The sequence below is a fragment of the Microcaecilia unicolor genome, chromosome 1 (genome assembly GCF_901765095.1).
Source record: "Microcaecilia unicolor chromosome 1, aMicUni1.1, whole genome shotgun sequence".
Classification (NCBI taxonomy): Eukaryota; Metazoa; Chordata; class Amphibia; order Gymnophiona; family Siphonopidae; genus Microcaecilia; species Microcaecilia unicolor.
In genome coordinates this window covers 20495022-20517707 of record NC_044031.1, presented here as the reverse complement: position 1 = coordinate 20517707, position 22686 = coordinate 20495022, and the positions used below count along the sequence as shown (strand labels likewise).

At 44.0% G+C, this 22686-nt stretch overlaps 1 protein-coding gene across 1 annotated transcript in view; it reads right to left on the bottom strand.

Annotated features, from left to right (window-relative positions):
• Window positions 1-2552: 2552 nt before the first annotated feature.
• Window positions 2553-22686, bottom strand: part of LOC115463317 (oocyte zinc finger protein XlCOF6-like) — a 44469-nt gene continuing 24335 nt past the window's right edge. The window contains exon 3 of the mRNA XM_030193723.1: window positions 2553-4785. Coding sequence (XP_030049583.1) covers window positions 2570-4785 — 2216 coding nt within the window. The 3' untranslated portion in view covers window positions 2553-2569. The remainder of the gene's footprint in view (window positions 4786-22686) is intronic.

Below are 22686 nucleotides of genomic sequence, written 5' to 3'. Positions count from 1 at the left end.
TTTGGGCATCTTTTTGTGCCTTATTCGTTATAAAAACACGTCCAGGTGAAAACGTCAATGTTACATCCCTGCTTTTTTCAATTATGGCTCAAAGACATCCAAGTCCCACCTTCACCACGCCTCTGATACACCCCCTTGAGATTTGGACGACCTTGCAACGGACTGCAGTTGGAGACGTCCAAAATCGGGTTTCAATTATACCACTTTGGATGTCTCTTGGAGATGGACATCCATGTTCCGATTTGTGTTGAAAGATGGACGTCCATCAATTTCAAAAATGAGCCTGTTTCTGACCTAAACATGTATACAACTGGAGGAAAGGAGAAACAGGGGTGATACGATCCAGACCTTCAAATATTTGAAAGGTACTGATCTGCAAACAAACCTTTTCCAGAGATGGGAATGTGGTAGAACCAGAGGGCATGAACTGAGGTTGAAAGGGGGCCAACTCAGGAATGTCAGGAAGTATTTTTTCACTGAGAGGTTGGTAGATACCTGGAATGCTCTCCCATGGAAGGTGGTAGAGATGAAAATGGTAATGGAATTCAAAAATGCGTGGGACAAACACAAAGGAATTCTGTTTAGAAGGATCAGATCCAACAAAGCTTAGCAGAGATTAAGTAGGAAAGTCAGTGCTGGGCAGGCTTCTACGGTCTGTGCCCTGATCGAGGCCGAATAGATTTGGATGAGCTGAATGGAGCTATTCAGGGGCTCTGAGAACTTCAGAAATTTTAAAATAGCGCCGGACAGACTTCTACGGTCTATGTCCTAAAAATGGCAAGGAAAACTCAAGATCAGGTATACATATCATGTACCACTTCATACCATATGCAATGACTTTATGTTACTGGGCAGACTGGATGGACCATACAGTTCTTTATCTGCTTTCATCTACTATGTTACGTTATTATGAATGATATTTTTTGGAGGGACACAGATTTGAATATTTCCTGACTTGTCAAGAAGTAAGCAGAAGAGGCATCAAAATTTTCTGGCCTTAAGGTCCAGAACTCCGGCTCTTGTACAAACTATAAATTGAAATTTCCTTGTATATGATTGGTTATTTTTTAGGCTAAATCTTTTTTTTCCCCCTTTTACCTGAAACAATGTCTTGAATTTCTTCAATTAAAAGAGAGTTTGCCTACTAAAGTTAAGCATTGCATAGGATGGCTGACAAGTCTAGTATTCACCGTAGTCTGGCCCTTTGATTACTTTGTGATTATTATTGATTATTATTGATCCCTTTACTATGGTGGTTTAAGTTATCTTTATTTGTGGTAACGCATAGTTTTTCTTGAAAATATTAGTGCCTATTTCTTTATTCACGTTTACTAAGCTGCGCTGGAGGCACGCAAATTTTTTAACGAACACTAAAAATTAGGGTGCGCTAACGATAGAGACGACCTATAGGAATATAATGGATGTCTCTATCACTAGCGTTAGTAAACAGGGCCCTTTGTATATTGTGAATTATTCTTTAAAGCATAAAGAAAAAGGTTTTAAAAAGAAGCTATCACTAACTTTCTGAAACTTTTCCCATGACAATATTCCTCTTTTCTCCAGTTATTGTCAAATTCTCTTGGTATACACCCTTGATCCAAACATAGGGAGTATATCATAAAAGCAGCAGCACATTATCTCCTCTTTATCTGCAGAAGCCCACTTAATTATAATTAATTTTCTCAACTTTTTCATTAACTTGTGTAGCTGATCTCCTGCTCTAGTAAGTCCATGAACAAAACCACCAAGGCTTCATCTGCATTATTGCTACCACCATCGTTAGCCCTAGTGTATAGCCTACGGGTGGACAACTTTTATACTGGGCAATGTGTGGCCAGTATACACTCTTCCCTTTCTTTGAAATCATACTTTAATTGTAGCATAGCAGTGCTGAGGTTCGCTAAAGATGCTATACACTGGGGTCACCACATTAAAGTACTCAGCAAAACTTGAGGGGAAAAAAATCTATTTCCCTCAGAGATACACAGTAATCTACCAGCTACTGTTGCTGAATTTATACTGCACTCCCTTTAACACCCTTTGTCTCCAGTGTGGTTCATTTCCTGCACTTTTATAGATTTGAAGGCCAAGTGAAACTTTTATTATAATCAGAATATATAAATGATTTCTCTCATGGGCAATTTATCCAAATAGGTTAGTTCTGTGCATAACATAACACAAATGCAGCTCACTCTTAAGCCAGGGTATGTGGTGTATGATCTCAGTCTCTCAAATCTACTGCTGCACAGTGGATGGGTTTTTTTTTTTGTAGGTCTGAAAGCCAGTGAAGCTTCTATTACATTCTGTATATGTAAATGTTTTTTCTCCCATATGGGTCATTTGGTGACTTTTTAGATTTGAAAAATAAGAGAACTTGTCATTACACTAGGAGTACCCTAGTGGTTAGTGCAGTGGACTTTGATCCTGGGGAACTGAGTTCGATTCCTACTGCAGTCACTTAACCCTCCATTGCTCCTGGTACAAAATAAGTACCTGAATATATGTAAACCGCTTTGAACGTAGTTGCAAAAACCACAGAAAGGCAGTATATCAAGTCCCAATTCCCTTTCTAAGGACATGTAAGTGGTTTCACTCCAGTGTGAATACTTTGATGGTATTTTAGACTTGAAATCCGAGAGAAGCTTTTATTACACTCAGTACATGTGAATGGCTTCTCTCCTGAATGGCTCATTTTGTGTCTCCTTAGAGCTGAAACCTGAGTGAAACTCTTTTTACACTCAGTACATGCAAATGGTTTCTCTCCAGTATGGATCATTTGGTGGCTTTTCAACCCTGAAAGCCTAGAGAAGCTTTTATCACATTCAGTACATGTAAATAGTTTCTTTCTGGTGTGGATCCTTTGGTGGCTTTTTAGCTGTAAACGCCCAGAGAAGCATTTATTGCACTCAGCACATGTAAATGTTTTCTCTCCCACATGGATCAGTTGGTGGCTTTTCAGACCTGAAAACTGAGTAAAGCTTTTCTTGCACTCAGTACATTTAAATGGTTTCTCTCCAGTATGGATCATTTGATGACTTTTTAATCGTGAAAGCCAAATGAAGCTTTTTTCACACTCAGTACACACAAATGGCTTCTCCCCATTGTGGCTCACTTGGTGTCTTCTTAGTTTTGAAAGCTGAGAGAAGCTTTCATTGCACTCAGTACATTTAAATGGTTTCTCACCTGTGTGGATCCTTTGATGGGTTTTTAGTCTTGAAACACAAGTAAAACTTTTATTACACTCAGAACAAACAAATGGCTTCTCTGCAGTATGGATCATTTGGTGGCTTTTCAACCCTGAAAGCCTAGAGAAGCTTTTATCACACTCACTACACTTAAATGTCTTCTCTCCTGTGTGGATCCTTTGATGGCTTTTTAGCCATAAAAGCCCAGAGAAGCATTTATTACACTCAGCACATGTAAATGCTTTCTCTCCCACATGGATCAGTTGGTGGCTTTTCAGACCCGAAAACTGAGTAAACCTTTTCTTACACTCAGTACATTTAAATGGTTTCTCTCCGGTATGGATCATTTGATGACTTTTTAACCTTGAAAGCCAAATGAAGCCTTTTTTACACTCAATACATACAAATGGCTTCTCCCCATTGTGGATCATTTGATGTCTTCTTAATTTTGAAAGCTGAGTGAAGCTTTCATTGCACTCAGTACATTTAAACGGTTTCTCACCTGTGTGTATCCTTTGGTGGGTTTTTAGTCTTGAAACAGAAGTAAACCTTTTATTACACTCAGAACAAATAAATGGCTTCTCTCCAGTGTGGACCATTTGGTGTTTTTTTAATTCTGAAAGCTGAATGAACCTTTTACCACACTCAGTACATTTAAATGGCTTCTCTCCTGTGTGGATCTTTTGATGTCTATTGAGCCGTGAAAGACATGTGAACTTTTTATTACAATCAGTACATTTAAATGGTTGTTCTCCTGTGTGAATCCTTTGGTGAGTTTTCAGACTTGAAGCATAAATAAACGTTTTAGTACACTCAGTACATGTAAATGGTTTTTCTCCTCTCTCAATCATTTGGTGACGTTTTAAATGTGCCAGCTGAGAGAAGCTTTTATTACACTCAGTACATGTAAATGGTTTCTCTCCACTATGGATCATCTCGTGAGTTTTTAGACTTGAAAGACGTGCAAACTTTTTATTACACTCAGTACATTTATGTCGTTTCTCTCCAGTGTGGATCATTTGATGTCTTTTTAGCACTGAAAGATGAGGGAAGCTTTTCTTACACTCTGTACACATAAATCGTTTCTCTTCTGTGTGGACCATTTGTTGGCTTTTCAGATGGGAAAGCTCAGCGAAGCTTTCATTATACTCAGTACATGTAAATGGTTTTTCTCCTTTGTCTTTTGAGGGACTTGTTTTCTGCATTTGGAGCTTTAAAAACCAATAGATTCTCCTGGTAGACATAGCAGATAAAAATTCTTGCTGGTCTTTTTTTCTTTTCTCCTCTCCCTTGTCAAGGTAGGAAGTCATGTAACCACTATTATTCTTTTGGAAGGGTCTCTCTGCTAAGCGTCGCTGGTGCCAATGCTTGTTAGTGAGCTCCCTGTAACTTCTCTTACACTTTGTGACTTCATCCTGTGAGTACCCTGCAGGATCTCTTTTCTCTTCTGATTCCTGGTGATCATTGCTCGTGTTTTTCTTCTGCGATTCCTGTGAAATATTCTCACAGACATTTTCTGATTGCCTTTGCATTTGTCCTATTTTTACATGATCATTTCCTTGATTCTTTTCTCTGTTTTGTTCTTCTGTGATTGGCTGATCTGGTGGATATAAACAAAAAGTATTAATCATATGTTAGAAGACAGGGGTGATTTCTATAATATTAGCTGTGTAGCATAAGTGGAAGGATAGTTTTTTTTTTTTGCACTACGTTCTGTGTGGCTTTAAAAGCGGGTGGTTACTTATCTGCAAACCATTTCTTCAAACATTTGTCTGCACACACCACAGGTTTGGGTGGTTACTTATCTGCAAACCATTTCTTCAAACATTTGTCTGCACACACCACAGGTTTGGGAGAGGATGAAATGTCCCTTGGAGATGATAGTGTGTAGATACAAACCTTGAAAAATGGTCTGAATGAGAACGTTATAATGTGTGGTTGTCAGGGAATTTTTTCAACAGCGATGAAGTAACGACCCTAGATCCAGATGCCTACTGAAACATGGCCACTGTCAGGGCAAGTTTATCTTTACCCTAACTTACAAAAAGAACATCTTATGGAGACATATGACAGAAATGTTTATAGTGAACCTGTTAAATGTGTCTGAAAGTGATTAAAGAAGAGATATCTAGAAACATAGAAACATGACAGCACATAAGGGTCAAATGGCCCATCCAATTTGCCCCTCCTCAGTAACCACTAACAGCTCCTTTTCCTAAGGGATCCCACATGCCTGTCCCACGCTTTTAAAAATTTTGACACAGTCCTCATTTCCACGACCTCCACTGGGAGGCCATTCAATGCCTCCACAACTCTTTCCGTGAATGACTATACTCTTAGATTCCTCCTCAGCCTATTTCCTCTTAACTTCATCCTATACCCCCTCATTCCAGAGTTTTCCTTCATTTAAAAAAAAGGCTCACTTCCTGTACATTAACGCCACTGAAGTATCTCTATCATATCCCCTCTCTCCCGCCTCTCTTCAAGCGTATATATGTTGATTTTCATAAGCCTGTCTTTATATGTTTCATGACGGAGACCGCTTACCAATTTTGTAGCCGCCCTCTAGACCAATTCCATCCAGTTTATATATCTTTCCATTCTTCTTTCCTGTTGGGCTTCTTTCCTGCTGGTCATCCCTCTCCTTATGCACCCAAGGATCCTTCTGTCTTTGACCATCGCCTTTTCTACTTGCTTGGCCACCTTAAGGTCATCAGACACAATCATCCCCAAGTTCCGCTCTTCTTTTGTACAGAGAATCACGTCACCCCCTATGTCGTACTGTGCCCTTGGATTCTTGTAACCCAAGGTCATGACCCTGCATTTCTTAGAATTAAATCTTAGTTGCCAATTATTGGACCACCCTCCAGGGTGTCCAACCTCTTACAGAGTTTGGTATCATTCGCAGAGACAAACCTTACCTGACAGTCTTCTGCAATATCACTCACAAAGATGTTAAAAAGAGCCGGCCTGAGGACCAATTCCTTTTTAAAAAAAAATTATTTATAATAATTTTTTAACATCGCTTTTACAAGTCATACACTTGTTAACAGAAACACAGCTATTGAAAAATACCAGTAGGAAAAGAATTATTAAAGAAAAATTAGATTAAATCAGCTTTCTTAGACCACAATCAGTGGGAGACGTGAAATAGGAAATATCATAGGTAAAATTCAATGCATTAAAGGCTACATGTGATACCTCTAATTTTACAATATCCAACGTTATTTTAACTATTTCAAATCTAGAAAAGCTTTCAATTGTTCAGGTGTATAAAATATATACTTAGTCCCTCCAAATCGGATCGAGCATTTACATGGCTAAGCAAGGAAGAATGTACCCCCAACACATCATGCTTCATTGTCAGAAAAATCTTTCTCCTTTCTTGAGTTGTTTTGGTAACATCTGCATAAATCCATATTTTCCCACCTCCAAAGAGTTCCTTGGAATGTTTAAAATAGAGTCTTCGAATAGTACTGAGATCTTGTTCAAATACAAAGGAGACTAATAATGTAGCTCTGTCCGTAGCATTTTCTATCGATTGTTCAAGAATAGCAGATATATTATCCAAATCAATACTTTCACCCCCACCTCTGTAGTCTTCCTCATTTTTCTCAGGCTTTTTAGGAACATAGTAAATCTTATTAATTGGGGGAATAGAGTCTTGGGGAATTTTCAGATTTTCAAGCAAATACATTTTAGATAAATCAATAGGTAAAAACCCTGGTACTTTTGGGATATTCAAGAGGCGAAGATTCAAACGCCAATTATAGTTCTCTATCTGCTCAATTTTTCTATGAAGAGACAATTTGTCTTTAACTGTTATAGAGTTAAATTCTTGTAATAGTTTCATATCTTTTTGAATCAAATTAACCCGAGTGGTTAGTTCTTCCTTCACTACTTCCACTGTCTTTACCACTTCTTCAAATTTTAGAGACAAAGCAGATATCTCACCTGAAGATTTTTGAAAAGTCACATCCATTTCATTAAGCTTTAACCAAATTTTTCCAAGACTAACCTCCATAGTTGTTTCTGGGGCCCCGACTGAGTTATGGGCCTCAATCTTCAAGCGTTTCTGCCGCGGCGCTGGGCCCTCGCCAGGAAGTTCACCCACTGCAATTCTGGTAGTGTGGAAACTATCTCCCAACGTCGCTGTTAGTGCCGGGCACGGAGGAATGTTGGAATCTGAGGGGGGGGGGAGAGATAAAGAGTGGAGGAGTGGCCTAGTGGTTAGGGTGGTGGACTTTGGTCCTGGGGAACTGAGGAACTGAGTTCGATTCCCACTTCAGGCACAGGCAGCTCCTTGTGACTGGGCAAGTCACTTAACCCTCCATTGCCCCATGTAAGCCGCATTGAGCCTGTCATGAGTGGGAAAGCGCAGGGTACAAATGTAACAAAAAAAAAAAAGATGTTTCCAGTCCCGGCAGAGGATCCGCTCCACCGGTAACCTCCGCTACGGGAATTGCCACCCTCAATTCATTTGACGAGGCTCCAGTGAGGAAACGGTCTAGGCTCTGCTGGATTGAAGAGGGGGTCGAGGTAGGCGGGGGATAGAACCTCACTGTCCCTTTTCTCTTTGAATAAGTCATATTACATGAGGAATCCAATATTACATCCAGCAAAAACACAGCGTTTCACTCACCGCCAAATCACACCACCATCTTGACATGCCCCCTCGCCTGAGGACCAATTCCTGTGGTACACCAATGATAACATCCCTTTCCTCAGAGCAAGCTCCATTTACCACTACCCTCTGTCTCCTTCCATTTAACCAGTTTTTAACCCAGTCAATTTATTTATGTCGCCTGTGAGGAACCGTGTCAAAGGCTTTGCAGAAATCTAAGTATACCACATCTATCACCCCTCCCATGTCCAACTGTTTGGTCACCCAGTCAAAGAAATCAATCAGATTTGTCTGACATGACCTGCCTCTAGTGAAGCCATGCTGCCTTTGGTCCTACAGTCCATTCGATTTGAGAAACCTCACAATCCTTTGCTTTAGAACCATTTCCATCAGTTTACTCACCATGGATATCAGACTGACAGGTCTGTAATGTCACCCCCTCCATCTGTCGCATCATTAACCTTTCTCTCTCCACTGCAACGGTCCCTGACACTTTCAAGCACGCAGTAGTCACACCTCTCCTAAAAAAATCATCACTTGACCCTACCTGCCCCTCCAACTACCGCCCCATCTCTCTCCTCCCCTTCCTCTCCAAAATTCTTGAACGCGCCATTCACAGTCGCTGCCTTGATTTTCTCTCCTCTCATGCCATCCTAGATCCACTTCAATCCGGCTTTCGCCCTCTACACTCGACAGAAACAGCACTCTCTAAAGTCTGCAACGACCTCCTCCTCGCCAAATCCAGAGGCCACTATTCCATCCTCATCCTGCTCGATCTATCCACTGCGTTTGACACTGTCAATCATGATTTACTTCTTACCACATTGTCCTCTTTTGGGTTCCAAGGCTCTGTCCTCTCCTGGTTCTCCTCTTATCTCTCCCACCGCACCTTCAGAGTACACTCTCATGGATCCTCCTCCACTTCCATCCCACTATCTGTTGGAGTTCCCCAGGGATCTGTCCTTGGACCGCTTCTCTTCTCAATCTACACCTCCTCCCTAGGCTCACTGATCTCATCTCATGGTTTTCAGTATCATCTTTATGCTGATGACACCCAGCTATATCTCTCCACACCAGACATCACCACGGAGACCCAGGCCAAGGTATTGGCCTGCTTATCTGACATTGCAGCCTGGATGTCCAACCGCCACCTGAAGCTAAACATGGCCAAAACCGAGCTCCTTGTCTCTCCACCCAAACCCACCTCTCCTCTTCCTCCACTCTCTCAGTTGATAACACCCTCATCCTCCCCGTCCCATCTGCCCGCAACCTCGGAGTCATCTTCGACTCCTCCCTCTCCTTCTCTGCGCATATCCAACAGACTGCCAAGACCTGTCGCTTCTTCCTCTTCAACATCAGCAAAATTCGCCCTTTCCTATCTGAGCAAACCACACGAACTCTCGTCCATGCTCTCATTACCTCTCGCCTTGACTACTGCAACCTACTCCTCACCGGCCTCCCACGTAGCCATCTATCCCCCCTTCAATCCGTTCAGAACGCTGCCGCACGTCTTATATTCCGCCAGAACCGATATACTCACATCACTCCTCTCCTCAAATCACTTCACCGGCTTCCGATCAGATACCGCATACAATTCAAGCTTCTCCTCCTTACCTACAAATGCACCCGGTCTGCGGCTCCTCACTACCTCTCTACCCTCATCTCCCCCTATGTCCCCGCCCGTAACCTCCGCTCACAGGACAAATCCTTCCTGTCAGTTCCCTTCTCCACCACTGCCAACTCCAGGCTTCGCTCATTCTGCCTTGCCTCACCCTTTGCCTGGAACAATCTTCCTCAACCCCTACGCCAAGCTCCCTCCCTACCCATTTTCAAATCTCTGCTTAAAACTCACCTCTTCAATGCCGCGTTCGGCACCTAACCTCTCATGAAATATAGTATCACCTACCAGACGGACTCTACACTTGTCTTTAGATTGTACACCTGTCTTTTTAGATTGTAAGCTCCTTGAGCAGGGACTGTCCTTCCATGTTAAATTGTACAGCGCTGCGTAACCCTAGTAGCGCTTTAGAAATGTTAAGTAGTAGTAGTAGTAATTCCCAAACTCCTCCTTGCTTCCGCTCTTGTGCAGAGGGACCACATCTGCCCTTCTCTAGCTCTCTGGACCACCCCCGATTGTAAGGAAGCATTGAAGAGGTCAGATGGCGGAGTCACTAGAACATCTCCGAGCTCTTTGGCCCCCATCGCTTTGTCTACTTTTAGTTTAGCTAGCTCCTCACGAACACAGTCTTCTGTGAATTGGTCCTAGTCTACCGTATATCCAACCCCATTAGCATTTGTTTTCTGTGGTCCTTTCATCCGTGAACACAGAACATAAATAATTGTTAAGCAGTTGAGCTTTATTCTTACCGGTTTCTAGGTATTCCTCCCTCTTAGGTTTGAGCCTCACAATGCTGTTATGGCACTTCCTCCTGTCATATACATATATAAAGAATGTCTTGTCCTCCAATTTTACCGTATCGGCTATCTTTTCTTCCATTTGCCTCTTTGCTTTCCTGACAACCTTTCCAGCTTCTCTTAGCTTTTCGAAGTATTTCTGCCTGTCTTCCTCTTTTTTGAGTCATCTTGTAATGTAAGAAGGCTAACCTTCTTTCCCTTATTTTTTTCAACTACTATGTTTGAGAACCAGAGCAGCCCTCTTTTCCTCTTAACTTTTATGTAATTTTCTAATATAAAGGTTTGTTGCCTTTAAAATAAAGGACTAGATACAATATAAAGAGCCTCAGCGTCAGCAGCACTTCATCAAAGCAGGAGACGAACCCATACAGATGACTCAGTAAGCAGGAGGTTATACCCAGTTTTTCCAGCAGCATTTACCCAAAGAGTGCACCCGCATGTGTCCCCCTCGGAAATGGCATCTTCCACTCAGACCCCACCACGAACTGGTATTTTCTACCCATGCCCCCTCCCCTTACTGAACCGACATCTTCCACCCATGCCTGCCCCTTGAGAACCATCATCTTCCACCCGCGCACCCCCCCCCCCCCGAGAACCATTATAATCCACAAATGCATGCCCCCCCAAGAACTGACATCTTCTACCTCCCCCCGAGGTCCAGCAACTGTTCCCATACCCTTCCTCTCTCTCCTAACTCCCAGCAAGACCCTTGTTCTGTCCACCCCCAACATCTCCTTTCTTCTGCTGGTTATGCCCCTTCTCTACGCAGCCTAGTATCCTTCTGGCCACGGCCATCGCCTTGTCACATTGTTTCTTCACCTTCAATCCTCCGACACCAACACCCCAAGATCTCTCTCCTGAGTCGAGTTTACTAATCTCTCCCCTCCTATTCGGTATCTCTCTTTTGGGTTTCCGCACCCCAAGTGCATTACTCTACACTTCTTGGCATTAAATTTTAACTTCTCATCGTTTCTACTCCCTCCAGGGTATCCACTCTATTGGCTATTTTGGTGTCATCCACAAAAAGGCACACCTTTCCTTCCAACTCTTCAGCAATATCTCCCACAAATATATTAAACAGAATAGGCCCCAGCACCGACCCCTGAGGAACGCCACTGCTCACCTTCCTTTCCTCCAAGCGGATTCCATTTACCACCAACCTCTGCCACCTGTCGGTCAACTAGTTTCTTATCCAGTTCACCACTTTTGGTCCTAAGTTCAACCCTTTCAGCTTATTCACGAGTCTTCTGTGGGGGACCGTATCAAAGGTTTTGCTGAAGTCCAAGTAGATTACATCTAGCGCACGTCCCTCATCCAGTTCTTTGGTCACCCAGTCAAAAAAGTCAATAAGATTCGTTTGGCAGGATTTTCCTTTGGTAAAGCCATGTTGCCTCAGGTCCTGTAACCCGTCGGCTTCTAGAAAGTTAACTATCCTTTCTTTCAGCAGCGACTCCATTATTTTTCCTACCACTGATGTGAGACTTACCAGTCTGTATTTATTTATTTCATTTGTACCCCGTGCTTTCCCACACAATGCAGGCTCAATGCGGCTTACATAGTAATTTGCTATACAAAGTTATAGAATAGAAATTTCAAAAACAGTAGTGAAACAATGTAAAGTTGGGCTTGGTAGTGTATGATAAGTTGAGCTTGATAATATATGACTAGGAAAAGAGAGGTTAGACAAGATAGGATAGTATGATTTGCGAGAAAAGGGGTAAGGAGGGATAAAAGTAAGGAGAGATGGCGAAGAGAAAGATGGGAGGTCGGTATCTAAGTCAGAACAGAATTGGGAGTGGAGGTTGGTAAGATTATGTTGGGGCATTAGGGTAGGCTTGCTTAAAGAGATGAGCTTTCAGCATTTTTCTAAAGGGTAAGTCGTCGTTTATTAGTTTCCCCACTTCTTCCCTGTCTCCACTTTTGTGGACCACATCCGCTCATCTACAATCTCGCGGAACCTCTCTCGTCTCTAAAGATCTATTAAATAAATCTTTAAGAGGTCCCGCCAGGACCTCTCTGAGCTCCATCAGTATCCTGGGATGTATCCCATCCGGCCCCATAGCTTTGTCCACCTTCAGATTCTCCAGTTGTTTATAAACTCTTTCCTCCGTAAACGGCGCAGTATCCACTCCATTCCCAGACGTTCCCTCAGCAGCCAACCGCGGTCCTTCTCCAGGATTTTCCTCCGTGACCACCGAAGAGAAATAATTGTTTAGCACGTTCGCTTTATCTTCATCACTCTCCACATAGCCAGTCTCATTATCTTTCAGTCTCGCAATTCCATTCCTATCTCTTCTCCTTTCTCCAATATATCTGAAAAAAGTCTTGTCACCTCTCTTTACATCTTTAGCCATTTTTTCTTCCGCTCGCGCTTTCGCTAGCCGTATTTCCCTCTTCGCATCTTTGAGTTTAATGTGATAATCTTTTCCGTGATCCTCTCGTTGTGTTCTTTTGTATTTCTTGAACAAAGCCTCTTTTGCTCTTATTTTTTCTGCTACTTGTTTGGAGAACCATATAGGCTTCCTGCTTCTCTTGTTTTTGTTTACTTTCCTCACAAAAAGATCAGTCGCTATATTTATAGCAGCCTTTAGCTTGGACCACTGTTTTTCCACTTCTCCTACACCTTCCCACGCCAACAGCTCCTTCTTCAGGTATTCCCCCATTTTATCAAAATCAGTACGTCTGAAATCCAGTACTTTTGAGTTTTGTGCGTCCGCACTCCGCCTTTCCCCTTATATCAAACCATACAGTGTGATGACCACTATTACATAGGTGGGCACCCACCCGGATATCGGAAACCCTACCTCCATTAGTGAGCACTAGATCCAGCATCGACCCTTACCTCGTGAGTTCCGTCACCATTTGTCTGAGCAAGGCCTTTGATAGTCATCCACAATCTCCCTACTTCTTTCCGATTCCGCAGACGGGACGTTCCAATCCACGTCAGACAAATTGAAATCTCCCAACAGTAGCACCTCCCCTTTCATACCAATCTTTTGAATATCTTCTATCAGATCCTTGTCTAACTTCTCTGTTTGCGCAGGAGGTCTGTAGATAACTCCCGTGTGGATACAAGCACCGTCTTCTCTTTCCAGGACGATCCATAAAGCTTCTTTTTTTCCCCAGGTTCCCCGCATTTCAGCCGCTCTGATATTCTCTCTCACATACAGAGCCACTCCTCCACCTCTTTGGCCCTCTCTATCCTTCCTAAAAAGAATATAGCCCGGTACGGTCACATCCCATTCATGAGAATCGTTGAACCACGTCTCCTTAATAGCAACAATATCCAAGTTTTCTTCAAACATCAGGGCTTGCAAGTCTTGAACCTTTTTACTTAGACTATGAGCGTTTGTGCAAATAGCTTTCCATGTGCTTAGTGAGTTTGGGTGTTTTTTTTACATTTACATGACCTTTCCCTCTGTGTCGTTTAGGTCTGCCATCATGTTTATTCTGGGGGTGACTTTCCGAAATCCCCTGTTTCCTTTTGTCACCCCCACCCTCTAGTTTAAATATCTAGAAACATACTGTCTGAATTTCTTCACAAGGATCCTTTTTCCCATCACAGAAAGATGTAGTCCATCATTACAGTACAACCTGTTGTTTTTCCACGTATTACCCCATTCTCCTATGTATCTAAAACCTTCTTCTTTACACCAGTGGCGTAGCCAGACGGCCAATTTTGGGTGGGCCTGAGCCCAAAGTGGGTGGGCACAAAATGTTCTCTCTGTCTCTGCCCCCTTCCTCCCCGCACTCTCCACATCTCCCCTGGCACCTCCCAATTCAAAATATACTTTAGCTCATAAAGATCCCCAAGCTCTGTCAGCTGAAAACTTCCTTCGAAGACAGCCACAAATCCCTTTTACCAAGCTTGGCAGGCAGCAATAGCAACAATGCCTGGCACCCCATGCATGCTTAGTTATCGGTGGCTCAAGGATGTTGCCGTCATCTGCCAAGCTTAGTAGAAGGGAGTTTTAGCTGCTTTTAGAGGAGGTCCTCAGCTGATGTAGGTTGGGGATCCCCACCAGCTATAGCAAGGGTTGGGACTAGTGTTAGACATGCTATGGCCCAGACTCTCACCAAATACAAAACAAGGGATCACAAATTAGAAATAAAAATATGTAGACAAAAATTGAACTCGGAACCTCGGCATGTTACAGTGGAGAAATAAAATCAGAAATATATTTCTTTTTTTCTACTGAACACAATAAAATGATATCCGCTGTGCACATTTCTCAAGCTAACAAATTCCAGTTAATACATTCAAAATAAAATGTCTTTCCTACCTTTGTTGTCTGGTCATTTTATTTTTCCATTATGTTGGTTCAAGTTTCTCTTTTCCACTTCCCTGTCTTTCTGTTAATTCTCCTTCAAGCAGCTGCTATTCATTTGTCTTTTCTCCATTCCCTCACTACACTGACATATTGATGTTTGTTTCATTTTAGCTCTTTCCTATCTTTTTTTCTTTCTTTCCTGCTCTCTGTCCACTCAAATTTCATCTTCTAATCCTTTTCCTTTTTACTTTTCAGATACCTATCTGATTTCCATCTCCTTCTTTCACCCACTAGCTCTCCTATTCCCCATCTCACTCCTTCTCCAGCCTTCCATCATCAATCTACTCCCCGTAATCACTATCATCCTCTCGTTCATTTCCTTACCACCCCCTTGGCCTTCCACATGGTTCCACCATCCCAGTGTCTGCCTCCTTCCAACCCTTCTAGCCCAGCATCTGCTCCCTCTTTCTCCTCTCTCCACCCTCTATCCCCTCCTAGCATCTTCCTGTCCTTTCTCTTTCCTCTTGCCCCTTCCCCCAGGGGCCAGCATTTCTCCCCCTTTTCCCTCCCACCCACATTCCAGCATTTCTCCCTCACTGTCTTCTACCCCTGGATCCTACATCTCCCTCCTTCTTCCCCCTTCTCCGCCCTCATGTTCAACATTGTTCCCTCTTTTCCTCTTCTCTCTCACCCTTGCATCCCAAGTCTAACATCTGTTTCCCCCCTTGCAGCATCTCTTCCACCACCATGTAACATTTCTCCTTCATCCCTCTCTCCCCTGTGCAGTACCTTTTCCTCCCCTCCCTCCCAGGTCCAACATTTCTCCTTCTTTTGTCATTCACCCCTCCTTCCCTCCCCACCCTACATCCAGCAATTATCCCTCTCTCTCCCCCCATATCCCAATAGATCCCCTTTCTTCTACTCTCCCATGCATGTCTCCCTCTCCTACACCCCTACTACTACTACTACTACTATTTAGCATTTCTATAGCGCTACAAGGCATACGCAGCGCTGTACAAACATAGAAGAAAGACAGTCCCTGCTCAAAGAGCTTACAATCTAATAGACAAAAAATAAATAAAGTAAGCAAATCAAATCAATTAATGTGAACGGGAAGGAAGAGAGGAGGGTAGGTGGAGGCGAGTGGTTACGAGTCAAAAGCAATGTTAAAGAGGTGGGCTTTCAGTCTAGATTTAAAGGTGGGCAAGGATGGGGCAAGACGTAGGGGCTCAGGAAGTTTATTCCAGGCGTAGGGTGCAGCGAGACAGAAGGCGCGAAGTCTGGAGTTGGCAGTAGTGGAGAAGGGAACAGATAAGAAGGATTTATCCATGGAGCGGAGTGCACGGGAAGGGGTGTAGGGAAGGACGAGTCTGCATCTCTCCCTCCCCTCCCTAACAATTTCCCTCACTCCTACATCCCCTGTATAGCATCTCTTTTCTTTCCCTCCCCTCCACTCCCATGCCCAAGCAGCCCAACAATTTTATCCTCGCCAACCCCCCCCCCCCTCCATGCAGCATCAGGAGCATCACGGCACCGCAGCACGTTTCAAAGGGTTGCTGGCAGCATGTAAGAGAGAATTGCTGCATGGCTGCTGATGACCCAGAAGCCTTCCCTCTCCTGCGCGTTCCTCCCAGGAAATGACATCATAGTTGGGGGGAAGACATGGCAGAGGGAAGGATTTCAGGTCAGACTCAGCCAGCAGCAGTGATTCTTACACACTGCCAGCAACCCTTTGAACCGGCAAGAGAAGGTAGCTTCGGTCCCTGCGTTTTTTTCTTCGATCGTCGCCGGCAGCGCTGCCATTCACACAGGCAGCTTCGCTCCCTTCTGCTGCGTCCATCCGGCCCACTCTGATGCACTTCCTGTGTACGTAGGGCCAGATGGACGCGGCAAAGTGGGGCGGAGCTGCCTGTGTGAATGGCAGCGCTGCAGTGCCGGCGACGATCGAAGAAAAGAATGCAGCGCTGGCGGGGAGGAGAACGAATTTCTGCGAGCGACGCGGGCGGGCCTGGACGGAAAGTGGGTGGGCCTGGGCCCACCCGTGGCTACGCCCCTGCTTTACACCAAGGCTCAAGCCACTTATTGAATTCCTCTGTTTTACGTAGTCTTTCCTCTCCCCTCCCCAATGTAGGAATTACTTCAGAAAAAGCCACAGTCCAAACCAAAGATTTCAGTCCCTCCCCAAGCTTCTGGAACGCTCTCTGTGCTGTAAACTTGCTATTGTTGGCCAGGTCATTTGTCCCCGGGTGAATGACAACATCAGCGTTTGAAGCCTCGCTCTCTTCTCGATCACTTTCAGTATTTGGTCTGTACATCTTGTAGCTGAAGATCCTGGAAGACATTTCACTATGTTGGAATCCCTGAGCTGTGTTCCTAAGTTAATGCCTCTGATAATGGAGTCTCCGAGCAGTAATAATTTTCTGCTTTTCACAATTCTGTCATTAGTTGGGGGATGTTCTGGGGTTGTGCTATTTTCATTGCCTCTGGTTCTACCACAGTACTTCTTTTTTCGCCATCATAATGATGCAACGCTGCAAAAGAATTTGACTGGGGCAAAGCTTGGAAGGGCGAGTGTTTCTGTGTCACAGATCTTAGTCTACCAGAGCCTACTGTGACCCATCTATTCCTCTGATGTTTCATTCTCTGAGGCAGTGGTGGTGGTAAATTAGCTGGGAAATGAATAATCCTGGACGCTTCTTTAATAGTAGTTAATTCCTTCTTGAGTTTGTTGATCTCTTCTTTCAAGGCTGATATTTGGAGACAGATAGGACAAGCTCAAAGGTTCCAGATAGTTTGCTTTATGATTAAAGCAGAACATATATTGCACTGAATGAAGGTCATAATGATGTGATTCACAAGTGTGAAAAGGTGAACTATGAGAGGGAATAACAAGAATTAGGATTGACCAATTAAGTGTAATGACGATACTTGTCCCTTGATTGCCCTATAGAAAGGGAGTTTGCCTAGGGGTGGGTGGGAGGGACTAGGACACAGGTAACCTCAGTTACCAATCAAACCAAGTCTGAAAATGCCCAGCGCAGCTCCCAGCTCACAAGGTAAATTTAGATTCTACCACAAGGCTTAAAACAAAATTGCCCCTCCTCCAGAGCTATGAGTCACCAGCTGCTATGTAACCAAAATTGATCCAATTAAGCCTCTGGCAGTGTAGATTCAACACACAATTCTAATGAAAACAGTCACCAGATTAAGTCACAGGTTTAAAACACTTGGCACAGGTTAAAAAAGAGTTCCAATGAAAACACCTTTAAGACAATTCCTGCATAAAAAAGATGAAATCACTAGCACAGTCAAAACACAATTCTCTAAAATCCCGTTAAGACAATAAAAATATAAAATCACAGTGCAATATAGGCAATAGGACAAAGACAGATAAGGAACTTATAGAGGTCAGACCCTCTGCAAGTGAAAGGACAGTTTTTTTGTTTGTTTTTTGTGCTAATAGGATAGAATAAAAAAGGAGGGTGAAATAGAATAAAGGAGTCAATAAGGTATCAGGAAGATATTAAGAGCAGGACACAGGTAACCTCAGTTACCAATCAAACCAAGTCTGAAAATGCCCAGCACAGCTCCCAAATCACTATTCCTCCTAGGGTTCCCCACCCCCCCATCCTTCTCTGATACCACCTGATTCATCTACACTGAGTACATCGTGGGGTTCATTCCATCTCTCACTTCTCTTTCAAATTTGATGGGTTGGATACATCTCACAACTTGCCTTCTGGATCCGCTTCTTCCTGGCTAAAATAGACACGCCATGGATTGTCTCTTCTCTTTCATCTGATTTCAACCAGTTAAGTCACAGCTAGTGTCCCTCATAAGTACTGCCACGCTGGGAAAAGACCAAAGGTCCATCAAGCCCAGTACTCTGTCTCTGACAGCGGCCAATCCAGGCCCCAAGATCCTGGCAAAACCCCCAAATTTAATAACTATCAATGGACTTTTCCTTCAGGAATCTGTCGAGACCCCCTTTAAACTCAGCAAGGCCAGAGTCTAACCACTTTCTCCAATTTGTTTTAAACCTATCACATTCTAGTTTCATCTTGTGTCCCCTGGTTCTATTATTGTTAGAAAGCGTAAACAAACGCTTCACATCTGTCCGCTCTACCCCACTCAATATTTTGTAGACCTCTATCATATCACCCCTCAGCTGCCTTTTCTCCAGGCTAAAGAGTCCTAGCCTTCTTAACCTCTCCTCATAAGGTAGTCGTCCCATCCCTTTCATCATTTTCGTTGCCCTTCTCTGCACCTTCTCCAATTCCTTTATATCTTTTTTGAGATGAGGCGACCAGAATAGAACACAATACTCCAGGTGCGGTCGCACCATGGAGCGATATAACAGCATTATAACATCCTCATGCTTGTTTTCTAATAATACTCAACATTTTATTCGCCTTCTTAGCCGCAGCAGCACATTGAGCTGAAGATTTCAACGTCCTATCCACGATGACTCCCAGATCTCTTTCTCGGTCCGTAACTCCTAAAGCGGAACCTTGCATGATATAGCCGTAATTCGGGTTCCTCCTTCCCACGCGCATCACTTTGCACTTGTCAACGTTGAACTTCATCTGCCATTTGGACGCCCAATCCCCCAGTCTCACGAGGTCCTCTTGTAATCTTTCACACTCCTCCCGTGACGAGACGACCCTGGATAACTTTGTGTCATCTGCGAATTTAATTACCTCACTAGTTACTCCCATCTCAAGGTCATTTATAAATATGTTAAAAAGCAGCGGTCCCAGCACAGACCCCTGAGGGACCCCACTAACTACCCTTCTCCATAGGAAAAGAGCTATTGTGACTCCTCTCCTAAAGAATCCGTCAATTGGTGCCCACCCATCTTCGGTGACTTCAAACCTTGCAAAATTCTGCTGCTCGTCTTCTAATGAAAGCCAAGCTATTGGATCATGTTACCCCTCTTTTTTTTTTGCATTGGCTCCCTCCCTCTTTTCTTGCATTTGCACTGGCTCCCTCTGTTCTACCGATCTTGGTTTAAAATCCTTGCCCTTGCCCATAAGGTCCTCCATGCTGGTCATCCTCCCTATCTTTCCTCTGTTATTATCCCTTATAACCCTGTCTGCTCCCTTCATGCCAACTGTTTAGTCCTCCCTTCCCCCAAACAGGCCCACTATGACTCTACCAGATCTTCTGCATTCTTCTTTCTCGCCCCCAACGTTTGGAACAACCTCCCACCGTACATCAGATCTGAGCTTTCTCCGTCCAAGTTGCTCCTGAAAATCTATTTCTTTAAAAACTTGCTTTCAATTTGCCCTTGGAGTGACAGTTTTCTTGCCGTGTGGTCTGTGTGAATGGCAGTGGCGTTCCTAGGGGGGCTGACACCTGGGGCGGATCGCCGATTAGAGAGCTGCACGGCTTCCGTCCCTGCGGGAATCCCGCGGAACCCGCGGGATTCCCGCGGGGACGGAGGCAGTTCCTGCGGGGTTCCCGCGGGGATGGAAGCAGTTCTGCGGGATTCCCGCGGGGACGGAGGCAGTTCCTGCGGGGTTCCCGTGGGGATGGAACCAGTTCTGTGGGCTTCCCGTGGAAGTGTAAGCTGCACCTGCACCAGCCTCTCATCTACCGAATACCAATTTATTTGAGTGCTGTCTCCTCCTCTTCTTCCTTGATTTAACAGCATAAATGTGGAAAGTCTTCCATTAAGGAGGTGGTAGAGTCACAAATGATGACGGAATTCAAAAAGGCGTGGGATGAACACAGAGGATCTCTAATTAGAAAATGGAAGTTATATAAAAGCTAACCTTAAATGGCTGCATGTGTGTGGATGTGTCAAATGACGCTTAGATGGCGACTCTGGCTGTGATGAACTAGAGCTGATACCTGGCAGACTTGTATGTTCTGTGTCTCATACATGGCAATCTGGTGTAGGATGGGCTGGAAAGGTCTTAGACAGCAACTTCAGTGGCTGGAATATGAGGACAGTGCTGGACAGACTTTTACGGTCTGTGTCCCACAAATGAGAACATGAATAGGCTGGAGTGGGCTTCGATGGCAACTCCAGCAGTTGGAACATAAGGATGGGGCCAGATAGACTCCTGTGGTCTTTGTTCTAGAAACACGAAAGAAAGACCATAATCAAGTATATAATATCACACTCGTTGATTTAATGATGAATTGATCATGAGTGTGACTATTGGGCAGAGTGGATGGACCGATAAGGTCTATTTGCTGTCACTTACTATGTTACTATTAATCCTCTTTGCTCCCAGGCTGGTGCACAGACCTCAGCTCTGACACAGGCACGAGAATCAGATGTCACCTGACCTACTGGCGCGTGCATGTGGTGGCCTCTCAGCACACAATCCCAGTGAATCAGAGACAAATCTTACATGTGCGCACCAGAGTGTTCCAAGTTCCAACTTCCGGTCCGTCCTTGCCTACAGTGCTGTGGCTCAAATCCAGAAAGGGAGCTGACTGGAACTTTCTTTTATGTACTATTAAATTCTTACGGGGATGAGTGGGGATGGGTTAAATTTTTGCGGGGATGGGTGGGGACGGGTAAGATTCCAGCGGGGATGGGTGGGGACGGGTAAGATTCCAGCAGGGACGGGCGGGGATGGGTAGGATTTCTGTCCCCGTGCAACTCTCTATCGCCGATGCGCCCCGCCCCCCGGGTGCAGCGCCCCTCCGGAACAGCGAGATGCCCCCCCCGGGTGTACGCCGCTGAGGGGGGGGGGGGGGTGCACCGCGCGCCTGCCGGCTCTTTGTTTTCATGCTCCCTCTGCCCCGGAACAGGAAGTAACCTGTTCCGGGGGCAAAGGGAGCATGAAAACGAAGAGCCGACAGGCGCGCGGCACCCCCCCCCCCCCAGCGGCGTGCACCCGGGGCGGACCGCCCCCACCCCCTTGGTACGCCACTGGTGAATGGGTTCTTTCCTCTTTTAAGGGAGTTCTTTTCTGACTTTTAAATACTGCTTTATGTAAACCGCTTTAACCATAGGAGCCAACGTTTCAAGATCATTAGGGGGTGCTAAATCCAACAGAAATGACCTCTCCCTGGTCACAGTCAAGGAGTTTGCTTAATATTGGGGGTGCTCAAGTACCCACAGAGCTGGCTCCTATGGCTTTGACCTTGTTCTAAGTAACGGTGGTATATAAAGTGCTGGAATAAACATAATCAGCTCTATTCTATAACTCCTCCTCTTACCTTGTACAGTACCTATGAGCATTATCTTGACTCTGTAATACTTCTTACTTTGTGAACTATATAAACACTTAGCTATGCTCTGCAATACCTCTTCTTACTCTGTACAGTGTCTATTATTACTCAGCTGTGCTCTGTAATACCTCTTCTTACTCTGTACAGTGTCTATTATTACTCAGCTGTGCTCTGCAATACCTCTTCTTACTCTGTACAGTATCTATTATTACTCAGCTGTGCTCTGTAATACCTCTTCTTACTTCATGCATATCATCACTTAGCTATGCTCTTCAATACCTCTTCTTACTCTGTACAGTGTCTATTATTACTCAGCTGTGCTCTGTAATACCTCTTCTTACTTCATGCATATCATCACTTAGCTATGCTCTTCAATACCTCTTCTTACTCTGTACAGTGTCTATTATTACTCAGCTGTGCTCTGTAATACCTCTTCTTACTCTGTACAGTATCTATTATTACTCAGCTGTGCTCTGTAATACCTCTTCTTACTTCATGCATATCATCACTTAGCTATGCTCTTCAATACCTCTTCTTACTCTGTACAGTGTCTATTATTACTCAGCTGTGCTCTGTAATACCTCTTCTTACTTCATGCATATCATCACTTAGCTATGCTCTTCAATACCTCTTCTTACTCTGTACAGTATCTATTATTACTCAGCTGTGCTCTGTAATACCTCTTCTTACTTCATGCATATCATCACTTAGCTATGCTCTTCAATACCTCTTCTTACTCTGTACAGTATCTATTATTACTCAGCTGTGCTCTGTAATACCTCTTCTTACTTCATGCATATCATCACTTAGCTATGCTCTTCAATACCTCTTCTTACGCTGTACAGTATCTATTATTACTCAGCTGTGCTCTGTAATACCTCTTTTTACTCTGTACAGTATCTATTATTACTCAGCTGTGCTCTGTAATACCTCTTCTTACTTCATGCATATCATCACTTAGCTATGCTCTGCAATACCTCTTCTTACTCTGTACAGT